The sequence below is a fragment of the Styela clava genome, chromosome 1, assembly GCF_964204865.1.
Source record: "Styela clava chromosome 1, kaStyClav1.hap1.2, whole genome shotgun sequence".
Taxonomy (NCBI): domain Eukaryota; kingdom Metazoa; phylum Chordata; class Ascidiacea; order Stolidobranchia; family Styelidae; genus Styela; species Styela clava.
In genome coordinates, this window is record NC_135250.1 from 20444351 (window position 1) to 20462968 (window position 18618).

Genomic DNA, 18618 nt, shown 5'->3' on the forward strand with positions numbered 1-18618 from the left:
TCGATTTGTTCATTAACTACTGAACCATTTGCTTTTGGGACACGAAATGTACATATGGTTGTTGTGATTGTACAACGAATAGGATGAAATATAAGTCTTTAACTACACTATAGCTACAGGCCCACGTAGGTCTTAATATGGCCCCGTATGCAGACACCCAGGACGGACAACTTTTTTCATTTCCCCAAGATTGCTTGTAAGGAATGTCTCTCAAGTATCTGATGGAAAGCTTGTTGTTTACTTTGGGTTACGTAGCGCCCATTTTAAACTCTACCTATGTTGCTATTTGAACGCAAACGAAAAAATTCATTCTATTTTTATTTGTTTCAACTTAATTAAAATGATACAAGTAACATTATTTTAACAACAAATAAACAAAATTTACCTATGGTAAAACTATTGTATCAATTGTTCAAAAATTGCACATAAAAATGAAATATATTTAATTGTATTGACATAATTCTGCAGGTTGTACGTATTCCTTATATTATATACTCTTCATGTACATCTCTCATGATGTCTTTCGCACACAACACCTTCGCATTCCAACCTCTGAAAAATATGGAGTTTCAAATAAAATTTTTGCTCAGTTATAAGATCTATACCAACAAGTCTAGGCAGAGCACAGATATGTGGAGTTGATATAAAATAGGTAGAGCTATAGTGTTTGTAAAAGTGTGTACAATCCGCATCTTTATTTTAATTTACTGTTTAAGAACGTTAGTGAACGCTAATTTGAAAATTGAATATACGTCAGCAATGTCGATACAGTGGTGTGAAACAGAAACGTATTCAAGATGACAAATTGGACTATAAATATGGTTTGTAAACAATTTTTTCTGATTTCTGAGACAGCTGCAAATTCGTCTTCATATTTCATATGTGATTTATTTTGAATTATCATGCATTTACTATGTATGTGGAGTCAAAGTTGAGCGTTTTAGCTAGTATTGGGGGTCAAAGATGAAGTCCTATTTTTAAATTTCTGCAGCGGAAAATATTAATATGAAAACTCCAAACTAGCAAATAGTGTCGTGACCTTAGGGCAATAAATGTATCTGTGAATACACTTGCAAGTTTATGTTAAATTACTCATTTTTCTGAAATTTATTTTAACATCCAAAATATGTTCTAATGGGCTAGTTATACGCGCTCATCTCACCAAAATCATTTTTCCATCGCCAGTTAAAATCCATTCAATCTTTGTCTCTCTTTTCTTTTTGTCTTTTCCCTCTTCCCATCGTTGAATTTCTAGTAATTTGTCATCACCATCCCATACTACGGTGGTCTATTGTAAAGTATTAATTTGAGTTGAAAATTGAGGCTGTCGCTTTGTTCGCGTGTTTTTTATTTTATAAGAATAGACTGAGGTCTTTGTTCGGAATTTAGAATATATTGACATCCGATTTTCAGTTTTAACAAATCATCTGGGGTGGTGAGTAGACACAGCATATCATTATTGAATAGTTTTTGTCATCTGAATCTCATACAGCTGATGCTGTCAGACAGAGCTAATCGAAGTAAAATGATAAAATAGTCAAACGGCCTCTAACAAACTACCGATGGTCTTCTAGGGATAAACGTTTTAAACTTAACTGTGTTGGCATCGCAGCTAACACATTTTGGGTTTCAATCTCCACTTCACCCAGAGTGTGATAATCTGGGTAGCGTCATGCCGAAATGCGAAGATGCTAGTCTTCGAAAAATATTAGTTCACATCTCCTTACATGTCAAGTAATGCTTGTATATATCCGTATTCTAGTTCAGTAGTTTCACACTGTCAACAATATTAACTGAGTATAGTGTCTCTCGGGCCACCCTTCGTCGAATTAGACAGGCAACAGAGTAAAGTAATTTAAACAGGAAACCTTTACGTCCCTATCATCCATGGTATGTTCATCAATTTCCTTGCCGAGCGGGAACAAAACATTGGAACTTCTAAATGTGCTTTGAGTATTTATTCTTATTTGATTTTCGCCTTCTTCGGTGATTTCGGATGTTGATGACACAATAAGAGCCATCTTCCTCAAAGCGATGTTCACTCCTGAAATACAGAAGATTATATTCGCAGGTTGGGTGTCAAAGTTTAATGTCTAACAGAGACGGTGTGGTCAGACTATAAATTTATGAGTTTTACTTACAAATATCATATATATACAATTTTACAAGTACCCATGTACCCCTAAAATTTATATTTAATAAGAAGTTAAACAATAAAAGTTCGGTGTTTTTAATGTAATAGCAGAATCAAACGGTTTGTCCCCTATGGCCTTTACTCTTGAAAAAGTGTTTGCTGATCAGACATGAGTTGGACCTATGCATTGGTTTGCTAAATTGTTTTTGATGTGAAAAATCGATTTTTTTTTCGAAGAAAAAGTCGCTAAAATACGATTATTTTTATTCAAATTGGAATCTCATATATTCTCGAAATGTGCGTTTCTCTTCTACTAGGCTATAGAAGCTAGCCAGCTGATATTATAAGCGCAAGTGCGTTATTAGTTGGAAAGCATCGGTAAAGAGAACACACTGCGACCTCAATAATCTCTCGTTTCTCACTAGATATACGATTTCCTACAAGCATGAATATTTCTTATTGTCGTTGGCACAGTTGTTATATATAATCGTTATCAGATTTGTGACAATTCTCAACAACGCCATAATAAATATGAGATAATGGGCATATGCTTTTGGCAGGGGTGAATAACGAGACAATTCTGGCCCGTGAGACAAAGTTTCACATGCCTGGACTCTGACCTGTAACGCATATATCGTTATGCAGCAAATTTTTATCAATATGCTTTCAAAATATCTCTCGTTGCAATCTAAACCCGCTGCATAAACAAGAAATCGTACATTAAAATAAGCGATTAATAATAATCAATAATAATTAATAATACATTAAATCCATTGCCAAATTTTAGATGAATTTAAAAACAAAATTCTTTTTATTACTTATATCCAACTTCTTACCAACTTGCTTCATATAATTATCGAAGTTGTCACTTTTGCCGAGTTTCCATTTTCCAAGAAGTTGAGAAGGCATGTTTCAGTTTTTAGTTTCTATTCAATACTTAACGTAAATTAGGAATTCTAGAATTTCATTCGACATTAATCAAATAATATAAATAAACATAGATGTGTAACAAGAGCTGGAATAGGTCGCACCCAACAACCCGCCTCGAATCACATGCTGGGTGATTTTTTTGAAACTGTTCTTCAGTGAAAGTATGTTTGTACAATTGCAAATCGCAAATAATAAATTATTTCCAGATATTTCACTAAATTCAGAATTATAGGCTTCGATTTAATGAACGGCATATGGATTTGTTGAACAAAAGATAGTCTTCTCTAAAATGAAATATTATAATATACTTTATTAATTCAACCAAACTTACGTCGGTAGATATTGAAACTGATGAAATAAATAACACCTTCCCCGAATCTCTGATTTTTATACTTTTCAGCAGTCAATTCAGCTCAGTTATATAGGTATCAAATGCACTAACCATAGTTACGTTGACCATTCGACAGCCTTGGATATTAGACAGTCAAATAGCAGCGACAGGATTGCCAGCGCCCTGGAGAAGTTACTGAGCATACTAATCAAATTTCTGGTAACTAATAAAACCGGTTGAACACGAACACGGCAAATATTGGTTTGATAAAATTGATTTACTACAGTTAATTGCCATGTTAGCGTATTTTTTTCATCTGAACAACGATGCGCAGACAAAAATATGGACACTTTTTCTCTGGCCAGGCATATAACATGTTTGGTTTCTTGAAATGAATTTTGATGATTGTGATGACATGAACATTGAATAAACGGTCATCATTTTTATTGCCTGTAAGTTAGTTTCATGTATGATCTCAACATACGCTTTGTGTAAACTGGCTCTTACTGGAACGTTTAAAACTGGTTTGTGCAAACTGATGATCCGACATCTCTGTCATCAAAGATTGAGCACAATTCGATAACGATGGTACGACCTTGCACTAAACAATTAGTGATTTAGACAGGGGTGAAATGTTGAAAAAGTGTGTAATCAGTCAGGCGTGAGAAAAGCAAATATTCAACGTAGTTGTACCGATCAAAATAGTATACAAGTTAGGAAAATTCAAGTAACTCAAACATTAAATTCGAAAACTGGCATCAAATTTAACAATATGACATAAAAAATGAATTGAATTATTTCAAAATATGTTACATAAATCACAAAATGGTTTCACCACTAGATTTCACAACAAAATATCAAAAAAGTTGAGCACGTTGATCATACCGTTATTGCCTTGTGTTTTTGTGAAATCTTTCAAGTGACAAGAGGAAGGATTATTTCATGTAATATGACCAATAAACTGATGATCATTCTGAATATCAACTGGTAACAAAGCATCTCATTGTAAACGGGTATTGAGTTATTATTGATTATATTAATTGTTGAAGTAGCTTAATTCGTGGCCCCATATTAGTACGGATCTAATTTGATTTTGATTACGTACCAGGAGTTCTCAACCTGGGGTTCGCGACCCCCCAGGGGTTCACGAGAAGGTTTCCAGGGGTACTTGAACGGCAGTTGAGTTTTCATGTGTTGCTATTTTTTATGTCCTTTACTATCAGAGGAAAATGCGTGGATTTTCCCTGATCTTGCGTTGCTGTGACTCAGCAATGTGAAATTCACAGCTTTGCAGCCAAACTGTGAAATCTCAAAAAGACAATGTGTGTTTGCTACTCGAATTGAAAACAGGGACAGCCTTCAAACTAATGTTCTGTATAAATAAAACGAATACTTTTATTTAATATCAGTTAAAATAGTGGTTCCCAACCTTTCTGTCGGACCGGTAAAATTAAATAAAATGTACTCGCGAATCGGCAAAAAATTGAAAGGAATAACATATATTTGCGAAATGTAATGCAATGTTGGGCACTCACTGTGCTTCTAGGTAAAAAAGGCACATTTGAAAACATTTCACATGAATAAAAACAAAAAATGCGCCGACCTCAAATTGAGTGGAGTGAATGAGTGGATCAAACTCCTGAATTGGAACTTTGTCATCGTTCTTGTTAAAAAATGTCAAAATGTTGGTTAACTCATATTAATCCCTCTGCAGTTAATCAACGCCTCAAACAAAATGAATTTGCATTAATATGACAAAGTCGTCGGTAACTTGGAATTCACAGCCCTACTGTTCATCACCTGGAAAAGATCTCTGCGCCCCATGCTATTGTTGCGCGTCTTGTTACCACATGCAGGGTTGCAGCAAGCTCGTATTTTACTGGATGTCAAGACGAAACCCTGAAATATTATACTGCTCATGACTGTTTTCTGGGTTGAACACAGAAATATTCATAATCATAACCTTTTATTTGGATGTTCATATTAGGCAGAAAAAGCATGCAGAACAGAAAAAACACGTGTGTCGATCTTTGGGTTCTGAATATTGCGAGATTTGACGGACGCTTTTGCGATGAATCGGAACCGAAAAGTGTGGAAACTTGGCGCCAAAACGTCGTCGGCCATTAAAACCGCAAACAGCAATATGTCGGCGAAAGAGAAATTGCGTAATAAACAAATGCAACATCGTTATTTTGGGTTCGGTGAAGCGACAGAGACGGCAGAAAAACAACAAAATTTCTCTCAGACCGACAAAAAAGCTTCTGGTGCCGGTCCGCAGACCAGCGGTTGGGATCCAATGCTTTAAAACACAGTTTAAAAATTGTTAGTCAATATATTACAACTTTGATTGGTGTCTGATTACTGGGGGTTCGTGTTGACAATTTCATGACTTCGGGGGTACTTAACGGGGGAAATGTTCAGAAACCCTGCTATAAACCATAGAGATTTTGGGCAAGTCGAATGGCAGAACGATCCAATTATTGATTACTGTATATCCAAGCAAAATCCGATTTGCACTCTCTATTCGGGTATCGGCTATTATCCGGAACCAGAAAGCATACAAAATATACACATTTATGTGCATTGTGGAGCGCGGTTGGAGAGAGCTGTTCGACGGGCAGTGAAACGCGGGTTTCGGTATAGGTTAATTTTACACGTACGCTATCTATCTTGCGTAAGGTTTGATCGTACATATTAGTAAGTGTTTCCGGGAGCAGAATTATGTTGTTTGTCGGTGTCCATGTTCTACGCCCATCTATATACATTGGATGCTCAACCTGTACAAATCGGGTTATCAGCAGTGTTCCCGCAAAGAAAATTTCACACTGCGCAAATGTTGTTTTTACTGAGCAAGACCCATTTAAGGCTGAGCAGAACCCTAAATTATTTGCAAACTTTGTGAAAAGTTACAATAGTAGCCTATCATATATTATCGGAATGCGAACAAACCACACGTTTAACTTCTTCTGTACTTAATGTATAGGCTTACCATACAGTCCCGCTTCTTAGCGCCTTGTCCCGCCGTCCCGACAAGTCAGCCAATAGTCCCGCTTTGGCGTTCAGCCATCCAGCATAATACACGAACATGTTCTCCTTACTGTTGTTGCTGTGTAGCGCAACGCTAGCCTACTTACTGAAGGTGAATGCGTTATTTTGTTTGTTTCGTTGTTTCCCGCCAACATTGTTAGCGAACTTATCACATGTAAAACCAATTCTAATTGGTCCTGTTCGGACATTCACGTGAATGTAACATTAACCAACGTCTTTTTGAATGTGTTATCTACAGAAAAGCATGCTTGGGCGAATAGGTAAATTCTCAATGCTTGAAAACGGCAGACTATTCCATTATTCTTTATACCTTTTGTTGTGCATAACCAAATCTAAATTCGGATCATTTGTATCGTTAGCGTCTTTCACGAGGACCTTTCACCGAGCATCGACTTCCTTGTTTACTTCGTGGCATTGGCCAATCAGCAAGATGCAAAAAGTGACGTAACAATGCTCCCTTTTCGCATCCGTTCAGACACTTTTCTCACTCAGACAGATTTTCAAGCGTGGTCGTAAACATTACCTTGTTTTCGCGTTTTTGAACTCTATTCGTTAGTTTTCAGTTTATTTCGGAAATTTAAAAAATAAATCAGATAATTCAATGATCACTCTGTCTTCCTAGGAGTTTTAATTTAATTGTAGTAATAAAAAATTAGTGTGGAAATAGCTGTGATAGACTAGGCTAAAATTATTTACAGGTACTTTTAAAAAACAGATTGTTGTATGCGATCAATCATGATGATGGTGTGAAACACATACCCCAGTTTACAGGCGCCAACTCGCAAAAGCACTCTTAAAATAGCCCCGAAAATTTTGCAATGGTAAAGTACAGGAAGAATTTTTCAGGGGTCAAAGGTTGGGGAAAGGTCCATTCATTTCTATTTTTCGAACTGAACCCGATATTCAGACGAAGAATATGCGCATGAACTTTCGATGACAAATATGGTCAATGAAGACAGCCGTCTTTAAATGTAGGCCCATGTACTAAAATCGGAAACTGTAAAGTTACAGGATCACAGCTAAGTGGTCATGTTTTTGAAAGCGTCCCGCTTTGAAGTCAAAAAAATATTCTAATCTCTAAATATTCTAACCCTATTAATGTACAATCTCAACATTTTTGTTGTTGAAATATCATTGCTTCCATCAAAATTAGGGCATGAAATTTTGCTTCAGCGGTCGGTATTGCGGTGAAAAAGTTCGAGTTAATGCATCTAGTGCGTCAATGTGCTTTCATGATTTAAATGAAGTTTTAGATAGTCAGTCCCGCCCACGATTTGCCTTCTCCAAATCACTATCTATTGCCACTTCCGACATACTTTGCAGAATATCACATTCCTTGACGCGGAATAGCAATAAATTTCGCAAATTTTAGTAGTTTGTTTTTTTTAGCTTATACATAACGGTATCACGATTTTCTTATTTTTAGCCTTGCTTCCTTAAATATACATTATACTCACACGCCAAATAAAGAACACCGGTATATTGGTTTTGGTTGAAATGCCTAACACTCTTTTTAGTAATTTCTGGTGAATATACTTATTATATAATCATTCAGTATAAGCTCATGTGTCCCAATCTCGAGATTCAAGCAAATTTCCTGTAACAAGCAGTGGGCACATTTGATACCATTTAAAATTCCATCTTCATATGTGTTCAACTTCACTACAGACAATATAACAAGATTTGGCGGGGTTGACAACTCGAAATCCAGAGCGCGCGATGAAAATTTCGAAATGCGACACTGCCCCGTGCTGGCATACAGAAATCAAGGTAATTGAGCGTGACAGACACATGTGTGACATCACAATGATCAGGGGTTACCCAAAATACGCGTGAAACATAGGAGTATTTTAGATAAGCGTGAATAAAATTACATATGAAAATATGAACCGCGCTTTAAAAAGGAAGCTGCGCGAGAATGAGATTTTACTGCGCAGATGTTCTGGTGGTACTGCGCAATTGCGCAGCTTAGAGGGAACCTTGGTTACCAGAAAAGCAAATAAAATAAAATGCGTGGGTTAACCTATCTGTGTAAATATCGATCCCGTCTGAAATCTATCTCTATCGTTTGTTATTGTCGAAGCGTAGAGGTCTTGGTATGGCGAGTAATGATGACCCTAATACGCGAGATATACTTACAGATGTGAGAAATGCAGACAGGGCAGGAGAAAGAGAAAATCTGTTCTATTTATATGTTGCTACGCCAAAAAGACCGCCTTCTGCACTACATAAAAAAGTTATTCGGCCGTTTCTGATATCGAAAGGTTGGAGGAAAGTCAGCTATGAAAGGACAGGCTTCAGGTGAAATCATGTTGTTTATACTTTCATATCTGAAGGATAATATACTGTAACAACTATTGAATGATAAATGATAACATGAGCATATAACAGCGACGCAGCGATGTTGATCTGTTAATCACGCAAAAAATAGGAGATGTCAGGGATTTAGTATCAATCAAAGAGCAGCCGAGGGCTGGTTCTGTTATTCTTTCATATTCTGTATTCTATAGTTTATGTCCGATTCGACAATTGAAATTATACTTCATTTAAAGGTCCGTTTATAGCGTTACTTTTGTTGACACAGTCGTTCGACGTCTCGATTATACACTATATAGGTAATGAAGGAGCTTATGAATAAATAATCGCCGAATAAGCCGCACGGACCACGGCAAGTTAAATTGAAATGCGTGAAGCAAACGCAATATCGCAAAAAGTCTTTTTGACTTTGATATAAAATCTAGATCTTATGGCTTTAGTAACGTCACAAACTTTCATATTATAAACATATATTATATATATATATATATACATCTGTTTTGTTCACAGTAGTTTTTCAAACAACGTATCTCGTAATCCAAGCTCCGATAGCATATAAATATCCAGGCATCAATTACCAAGCCCTTTACCTAAAATTAAATCACTTTATTTGTGTTTCTGCTTGCATGATTTTGATCCTATACTGTGCGTACTTCTTCTAGCTGATTAACTGATACATCATACACTGGTATAGTTTATTCAAGTACAATTACAAAAATGTTTTTCCTTCACACAGAGCACTTTACTTTTTGAGAAGAAGACAAGAAACCACACCAACTGTCGAACAACACAGCAATCGTGATCAGTCAAGTTCTGAGGTAATAATCATCACTGATAGCGATGCTGAAGACGGACCAAGTAGTTCTCAAAGTCGAAGACCACGCTTGAGAAGGAATACACAAATTCCTATAGCTATAAATGCAACTCAAATAGCCACGGATCATCGCACTGAACTAAAGCAAGTCATCGAAAATTATAGGATACAACATGATTTAACTTTCGATGTTCATATAGTTCTTTCTAGGCCTATCGACTATGAGGTAGATTTTGCAGGGCTTGCGAGTTGACCGGGTTCTTTGGAGCCGTGAAATATTAAAAGTCGATATTTGTTCAAAATTGGAAAATGCCACCAACATAATCAAATGGAATATTCGAAATTCTTGAGCACAATGTTGAAACCCAGAAAAAATTCATTAAAGCTCCCGTGAAAATATGAAAAACTTTCATGTATTAGCAGATAAACACTCAGACCTAACGTATCCTATACTGCAGCGTAAACTGTTTGGGTAGTTTTTCTACCTTACTATATAAAAGTTACTATATATATAATATGTATCGTTGTATATTTATAATGCTTTTAAGAATTCATAGTTTGTTAATCAGCCTTTTTCATTTATTCTCCACAAATCTCTTCGTTCTTTACATTGTGCCGTAAACAAAATATCGTCAGGCTAATAACCGAGTTTTGAGTTTTTTTTATAAATTAAGTATTTATCTAATGCTGCGCACCTGTCTGTTAACTCTTATTTTATCTTAAGAATTTCAAAACCCATAAAGATTGAGATTTTGTATGACATGCAAATTTGTTCAATTGTTTCGTCATCATGAATTTTCATTGTTAACGCAGAACTATTGTGACGTCACAAAGGCGAAATAACTTCGGCGAAGGATTTTCGAGTTTTTGCATCTCAGATTCTAGTTTAGCGCTTATAAATTTGAATTTATACTACAGTATAGGAAGGCGTGCACTTGTGATATTCACTGTCTGAGTCCAATTCACATTGTTCGGCTACTATATAAGGGTACATTGCTGTTTCATTCTTTATATTTAATCTTAGTCTTTTTTCGGTGGGTGTGCAGACCGTGTTATATTGATGAAATATATATTTTTAAACATAAAAAATAATGTAATTGAAACTGATTAGCTATTTTGGGGATTAGACATTGTAGATACTGAGAATTACATTCGTGTTTGGAATGTTTAGTTTTCAGGCGTGGTGCATATAGTAAATTTGCAAAATTGCGTATGTCCCCAAGTCATAGACACATTTCTGCCTAAGTCACAGTGCGCCATTATGACGTCACTTAACTGCGTCATACAAATTAACTTAAATCCGGCTACAATCAAAAAATTGATCCATGGCAAATTATTGACACTCAATGGCATAACAATATCATTAGGAAGTTTTTTACGTTTTTCTCAAAACTGCTAAAAAAGACTTACGCAATTCGGTTATTAGCGTGACGATATACTATTCAAATTACATAACAATGTGGGAATTTTACTTTCACAACGGTTACCCAATGATTTTGAAGATATTCTGACCATCAATGAACGAAAACAGTTATTTCGACAGATGATGTAATGTGAACATGTTTGTGTGATAAATTGTTGTACAAGAAACCTCAGTTAAATAAGAAGACTTGAGTTAAGAACTTGAAATCAACATAAGAAAGTTAAATCCGTTACTTTAGGCCCCATATTCGTATGGATTTGATTTTGATCAATCCGAATGGCAGAACGATCCAATTATTGATTACTGTATCCGAGGAAAATCCGATTCACACATCGGCCATTATCCGCAACCAGCAAGCATACAAAATATACGGATTTACTTGCATTGTAGAGCGCGATGCGGGGGAGCTGTTCGACGGGCAGTGAAACGCAAGTTTCGGTATAGGGAAATTTTACACGTACGCTATTTATCGTGCGTAAGGTTTGATCGTGTATATTAGTGAGTGTTTCCGTGAGCATCATAGGACGACGGTAACAGAATTATATTGTTTAACGTGGGTACAAGAGAAGGCTGTTCGAACTTTTTCGCCACAATACGGACTGCTGAAGAGAGTGAAATGTAGATAATATATGATATGCAAATAATGTAGGACTCTGCTCAGCTTTAAAATAGTCTTGCTCAGTAAAAACAACATTTGCGCAGTGTGAAATTTTCTTACAGGGAACACAGGTTATCAAGAAAGCAAATATAAGGTATGAGTGAACCTTTCTGTGTAAATATCAATCTCGTCTGGAAGCCCTTCTAACGTTTGTTACTTTCGAGGCTTAGAGGTCTTATTATAGGAGGTATGGACCCTGATACGCAAGATATACTTGCAGATGTGAGAGATGCAGACGAAGCAGGAGAAAAAGAAAATGTGTTCTTTTTATATGTTGCTACACCAAAAAAACCGCCTTCAGCACTACACAAAAAAGTCATTGAGCCCTTTCTGAGATCGAAAGGTTGGAGGAAAGTCAGCTATAGAAACACAGGCTTCAGGTGAAATCATGTTGTTAATACTTCCGTATCTGAAGAATAATATAATGCAACAACTATTGAATAATAAATGATCTCATATATAGCCGCGGTAGAAGGTAGGAGGCTTTGTACCAATCTAAGAGCAGCCGATTGCTGGTTCTGTTATTCTTTTATTTACTGTGTTCTATAATTTATATCCTATTTGCAATTGAAATCATACTTCATTTAAAGTTCAATTCATAGACATAGACGTTCTTGTTGACACAATCATTCAACGTCTCCATTATACAACATACAGAGAATAATGGAGCTTATGAGTAAACGGAAACGGCATTAAATGATTGCGAGAGAACCCGCACCGACCCTGACGAGTTAAATCGAAATACATAGTAAACTAAATATCGCAAAAAAGTCTTATTGACTTTTGATAATAAAACTGTATTGATATGAAATCTAGATCTCGTGGTTTCTGTAACGTTGCAAACTTTCATACGCACGTGTTTAGTTCAAAGTAATTTTTAATACAACCTATATATATGTGTCGCTATCCAAGCTCCTATAGCATATAAATATCCAGGCAACAACTCATTAGTATATTAAATCATTATATATATATCTATAACTGAAACAAAATCGCCTCACATTGATACCGTTGCACAATATGCAGGTGGCAGATAAATTAAGGTTAGGAACAGAAATTAACGCAAATTTGGACGTAAAAATTTGCCACTTTGAGTGTCTATCCGATACGACTCCAAGTGTCCACATATGCGAAGGCGCGAAATCATGAGTTTGGAAACTCTGAGACAAAATATTCCGAAAAACTCTCAATTCTCCGCGACCGAATTTGCCGTTTTCATGCCTGGCCTTCAAATCTTCTACTGCAGGCAGAATATTACCAAAACAATTTTGATGCTTCGAACCCAGTCAAAAGATAAAAAAAAATGTGGATCTTATGGTTTAGTTGAGCAGTGGTCGGCAAACTTTACGTACTTGCGGCCCAAATATACATATTTCCGGTAGCGCGCGGGCCGCATTATTTCATCGTCTACGAACAATCGCCGCATTAAACTTCAAATTATGGCCTGTCACAACGATGGGACGTTCATCAAGTAAATGGCATAGAACTGACGCTACTTATAACGAAACAAGTGCCGTACAGCAGCACTTGTTACCACATAAATCCGGGTGGAGGCAATAATAAATTTAGGATCAATTTTTGTTTTATGCATTAAAAGACGGGTTGTTTGCGGGCCGCAAAAATTATGTCGCGGGCCGCAAAAAATTAGTTCACGTGCGCATTTGGCCCGCGGGCCGCAGTTTGCCGATTACTGAGTTAGAGTAATAAATCTTCTCCTCGATTTTGTAAAATCTTGGATCTCAATTTGTGTTTTTGTTTGGATTATTTTGATCCTACGGGGCTTACTTGCTTCCAGCTACTGAACTGCATCAAAAGTCTATAACTATATGTATATATGTATGTGCATTTTTGCGTTTGTTGTTATTTTTACTTGTCCATCTCTGTCTAAAATCCTACATCATATATTGGTTAATGTAGTTTATTCAAGTACACATGCAAAAATGTTTTTTTTTCTCCACACAGAGCACTTTACTTTTTAAGAAGAAGACAGGAAATCCCATTAGCTGTGGAACAAAACAGCAATCGTGATCAGTCTGTTTCTGACATAATAGACCTCGTATCGGATGAAAGCGATTCTGATGACGGACCAAGTAGTTCTCAAAGTCGAAATACAACCTTGAGAAAGAATACGCAAATTCGTCAACAAAACTTTTCACAATTCGACTCCCAACCCAACGATGATTCACAAGCTATTATTGCAACTCAAAAAGCCACGAATCACCGCACTGAACTAAAGAAAGTCATCGAAGATTATAAGACACAACATGGTCTAACTTTCCATGTTCATATAGTTCTTTCTAGACCGATCGACTACGAGGTAGATTTTGTGGAGCTCGCGAGTCAGTCGGGTTCTTTAGAGCCGTAAAATATTAAAAGTCGATATTTGTTCAAAATTGGAAAATGCCACCAACATAATCATGGAATATTCGAAATTCTTGAGAACAATGTTGAAACCCAGAAAAAAATCATTAAAGCTCCCGTAAATATATGAAAAACTTTCATGTATTAGCAGATAAACACTCAGACCTAACGTATCCTATACTGCAGCGTAAACTGTTTGGGTAGTTTTTCTACCTTACTATATAAAAGTTACTATATATATAATATGTACCGTTGTATATTTATAATGCTTTTAAGAATTCATAGTTTGTTAATCAGCCTTTTTCATTTATTCTCCACAAATCTTTTGGTTCTTTACATTGTGCCGTAAACAAAATATCGTCAGGCTAATAACCGAGTTTTGAGTTTTTTTTATAAAATAGGTATTTATCTAATGCTGCGCACCTGTCTGTTAACTCAGATTTTATCTTAAGAATTTCAAAACCCATAAAGATTGAGATTTTGTATGACATGCAAATTTGTTCAATTGTTTCGTCACCATGAATTTTCATTGTTAACGCAGAACTATTGTGACGTCACTAAGGCGAAATAACTTCGGCGAAGGATTTTCGAGTTTTTGCATCTCAGATTCTAGTTTAGCGCTTATAAATTTGAATTTATACTACAGTATAGGAAGGCGTGCACTTGTGATATTCACTGTCTGAGTCCAATTCACATTGTTCGGCTACTATATAGGGGGACATTGCTGTTTTATTCTTTATATTTAATCTTAGTCCTATTTCGGTGGGTGTGCAGACCGTGTTATAGTGATGAAATATATATTTTTAAACATAAAAAATAATGTAATTGAAACAGATTAGCTATTTTGGGGATTAGACATCGTAGATACTAAGAATTATATTCGTTTTTGGATTGTTTGGTTTTCAGGACTGCTGCATATAGTCAAGTTGCAAAAATGCGTATGTCCCCAAGTCTTAGACACATTTCTGCCTAAGTCACAGTGCGCCATTATGACGTCATATGACTGCGTCATACAAATTAACTTATTTCCGGCTACGATCAAATAATTGAATTATAGCAAATTATTGACTCTCAATGGCATAGCAATATCATTAGAAAGTTTTTTACGTTTTTCTCAAAACTGCTAAAAATGACTTACGCAATTCGGTTTTTAGCGTGACGATATTGTGTTCAAATATTGTGTGTCGTCGTCATTTTTTTTATTTTTCCATTCGCGGTCTCGAACTGTAAGTGGAATGAGATCGAGTCACTCGAAAGCATTTGAATGGATAATGCTGTGTAGTATAAAACTCAATGAATCAATCAATATTTATATGTTATATACTGTTTCTATAACATGGTTTTAAAACTGTGTACCGTGACAGATTTACAGGTATGCTGTGGAGCTTTTTGAATTAACAAAAATTAATTGTATTGCGGATTAAACATATTATTATTTATCCATATTGTGGACTATTTTATTCTATCCTCTTATATTAAGTGTTTTTTTGAACTGACCCCAGTTTAACAAATATTTTAACGTCGTATCGTCGACATCGCTCGTTTTTTTCATCATTTTCCTAACTCTGAATTTATTTGCAGAAAAATTGATAATCCATGGCACAAAAATGTTCAGACAATGCTCGTTCACACAATAGCACCATCGACGTCAGTACTCCATCACCGAAAAGTCGAAACTTGGTCATTTATACTTTCTGAGAATGTCCTTGGTCTCATGAGGAGCAAGTATTTCTATGTAGGATCAAAGCACTTCTTACAGCCTTCAGCTGCTGATTCTGAATTTTCGTTTCGAAAAATGACTGTTTGGGGACAAATTGTTGTTTTTCTTATACTATACTAGAACAATCCTTTTCAATTTTTCTGAACCATTTGAAGCCATTAATTTTGCTGAACTTGGCGTATATCCTATATTCCCAGGAATCAGGACAGTGTTCTTTCCTTTAATAAACCATTATCCGCAATACCTGTACGTTAATTTTTCAATTATCTTATACCTTATGGATGTTCTGTTTTATACATCATACAGTCTGACTTGGTCATCGGTGACCGTCAACACCAATTTTCAATTATCTTATACCTTATGGATGTTCTGTTTTATACATCATACAGTCTGACTTGGTCATCGGTGACCGTCAACACCAATTTTCCATCACCGTGCTCCATTTCACATCAATAATCAAGTTGTTTGAGTTTAATGATTTGATTTTTGAGTGTTTCCATATTATTCTTAATATGTACAACTAATTCCAATTACACCAAAGTCTTTCAGTGGATGTCCAGGTTGGATAAAGTGAACACCAACGACCAGGTCTCTGTTTTTCGATTTAATACTTCTAATATATTATGATCTGAGATCCGATATTTCAGATGCCTTCCTGTTTCGCCAATATACTGTATGCCACATTTGTTACAGCTTATCAAGTAGCCGACTTTTTCCGCGTTGCACGCTATTTTTTGATTCATTTTTAGTTGAATAGTTTTGTGTTTGTTTGTCGCTACTTTACTCTCTTTAGAATGTTCGCAGGTACTGCATGACTGTCTTCCGCATAAAAAGAAAACTGGATTGTAGCTGACATGTGCTGGCTTCAGCTTGGCTCTAACTAGCCTGCCTCTGAGTGTAGGGCATTTTCGGTGAGCTAATTCAGGTGGATTTGGAAAAAAATTCAATCTCTCGTTGTTGTTTAAAACGTATTAGTAATTTTTTCGAAAATTGGGTTGGGTGATGGATTCTAATGAAAGGAAGCAAGGTTTCGTTTTTACTTACCATGTTGGGTAGTAAAAAAAAAGTTTTTTATCTAATTCTCTCACAAACTGCAAAGCATTGTCAATAAGATTTTTTTTTAATATCACCTCATAAAGTATCGTTCCATTATTTCCGCACGCTTGTCGAAAAACTCGGTAGTTGAACAAGCTCCTCTTATTCTGATGTAAAGGATTTGGGGGATATTTTTCGTCGCATGTTTAGGATGACAGAAAGATGGCGGTATTGTATAGGTATTTATGTGAATCTGTTTCTTTGCTAAAAAAATTCAGTTTCTAATTTGTTCTTAATGATGTAAACTTTGACATCCAAAAACGTGATACTATTCGGTGAGTATTCGAAAGTCAACTTGATGGTCGGATGTCATGAATTTGCTAGCTAGGGTAACAAATTCTAAAAGTTTCTCTTTACCATGCGTCCGAATCATGGAACAGTCGTCAATAAAGCGGCAATAATAATCATGTGGTTTGAAAAAGGTTTTCCTAATAATTTAGACTCCAGATCTGCCATGACAATATCATTATATTTCAGTACCAACTTGGTTCCCATCGCCTTTCCTTGAATTTGAAGGTAATATTTCTCATCAAAAACAAAGTTGTTGTTTGTAAGAACCAAGGCAGCAGCTTCTGTTATGCAAGATATTTCTCACCTATTAATTTTATATCTTTAGATAGATATCTTTCCATTACTGCTGTACCGTCATCGTGGGGGATATTGTGCACTGTACATCGATACCACATTCATGCTCACTAATAAAGATTTCTGTTGGATTGTCTTGATCTCTTTCAAATGATTCAAGAAATCCATCTCCAATGTATGAAGGTATTATTTCCTTACAAAAGAAGGGGATAAATTTATGGCCTACAAAAGCCAATAGTTTCTCTGTCGCGGTACCATTAGTTGGTATTAAAGGGAGGTGATATTTGTAAACGCCATTCCCGTTGCAGTTGACGAGTCAAGAATAGGTAAGAATCGAATACAGAAGTCTCGCGATAATGTTAACTTGTGCTATCGATAGGGTTTCTACGTAGAAACACAATCGATAAGTAAGTATTGAATGAGGAAATACACGGGCGAACATCATTTGCAAACACCCGAGCGTTAAAATTAAAGATAATGTACTGTAAATCAAATATTTCAATCAATTTAGTGCGCCTGAAATGAATGACTGTTTAACTATCCCAATACCTGATGAGGAGAGGTCGTTGTTCTCTATATCAGGGGTGTGCAACCTGTGGCCCACAAGGAAAACTTGTGCGGCCCGCCGAGATGGGCCAATTTTGAATAGTGTGCGGCCCGTGAAGTTTTTAATTTAGTTTAATCTAGTACGTGCGAGTATAAATTCTTTATTCTCCACTGAATTCGAAATTTACGTTTAGCTTGACCTATTATTATTTTAGATAGTTTGATGATGTCATTCACGTCGCGTGCCATCTTTGCGCGATATCATAAAGGTTATTATTATAAGAGCAATTTTGAGCTTAACGAAAACTAACTTTCTGTGATATCTGCTCATAGCCCTGTAAAATAAACAAACGATATTAGACAAAATTGGTTAAACTTCGATTTCAACTTTTACGTAGCAGATCAACGTAAAATATACCCTACATGTATAGTTATGCCTACTCCTGGAATCTTGTAATACTCTTTTGCTACTCAATAAATAGAATCATTGCAGTCAAATTCTCTTGACGGACTTGTGTACTTATTTCAATGACATATTACATGTCTCAAATGATTTGACTGCAACCCTGCAATAAAGCAGTTCAGGCGAGTTTCAAGCTGTCATCTTGTTTGGCTAATCTCTAAATTCTATTTCTCAGCTATATTTTGGCTTCTGAT

At 35.9% G+C, this 18618-nt stretch overlaps 3 protein-coding genes across 3 annotated transcripts; 2 read left to right on the forward strand and 1 right to left on the reverse strand.

The window, feature by feature from the left end:
• Positions 1-301: 301 nt before the first annotated feature.
• On the reverse strand, positions 302-3219 carry LOC120348278 (fatty acid-binding protein, heart-like). Its single transcript, XM_039418394.2, has 4 exons — positions 2971-3219; positions 1869-2044; positions 1163-1288; positions 302-552 (listed from the first exon to the last, which is right to left on the reverse strand). The coding sequence occupies exons 1-4, from the start codon at positions 3041-3043 to the stop codon at positions 499-501; spliced, it is 429 nt and encodes a 142-aa protein (XP_039274328.1). The 5' UTR covers positions 3044-3219; the 3' UTR covers positions 302-498.
• Positions 3220-8428: 5209 nt separating this feature from the next.
• On the forward strand, positions 8429-11096 carry LOC144425776 (uncharacterized). The gene is made up of 2 exons (XM_078115406.1): positions 8429-8744; positions 9496-11096. The coding sequence occupies exons 1-2, from the start codon at positions 8542-8544 to the stop codon at positions 9824-9826; spliced, it is 534 nt and encodes a 177-aa protein (XP_077971532.1). The 5' UTR covers positions 8429-8541; the 3' UTR covers positions 9827-11096.
• A 317-nt stretch (positions 11097-11413) lies between these two features.
• On the forward strand, positions 11414-16389 carry LOC120346967 (uncharacterized). Its single transcript, XM_039416770.2, has 2 exons — positions 11414-12034; positions 13617-16389. Exons 1-2 carry the CDS (start codon positions 11844-11846, stop codon positions 14017-14019), a joined length of 594 nt encoding a protein of 197 aa, XP_039272704.1. The 5' UTR covers positions 11414-11843; the 3' UTR covers positions 14020-16389.
• The last annotated feature ends 2229 nt before the right edge of the window (positions 16390-18618 follow it).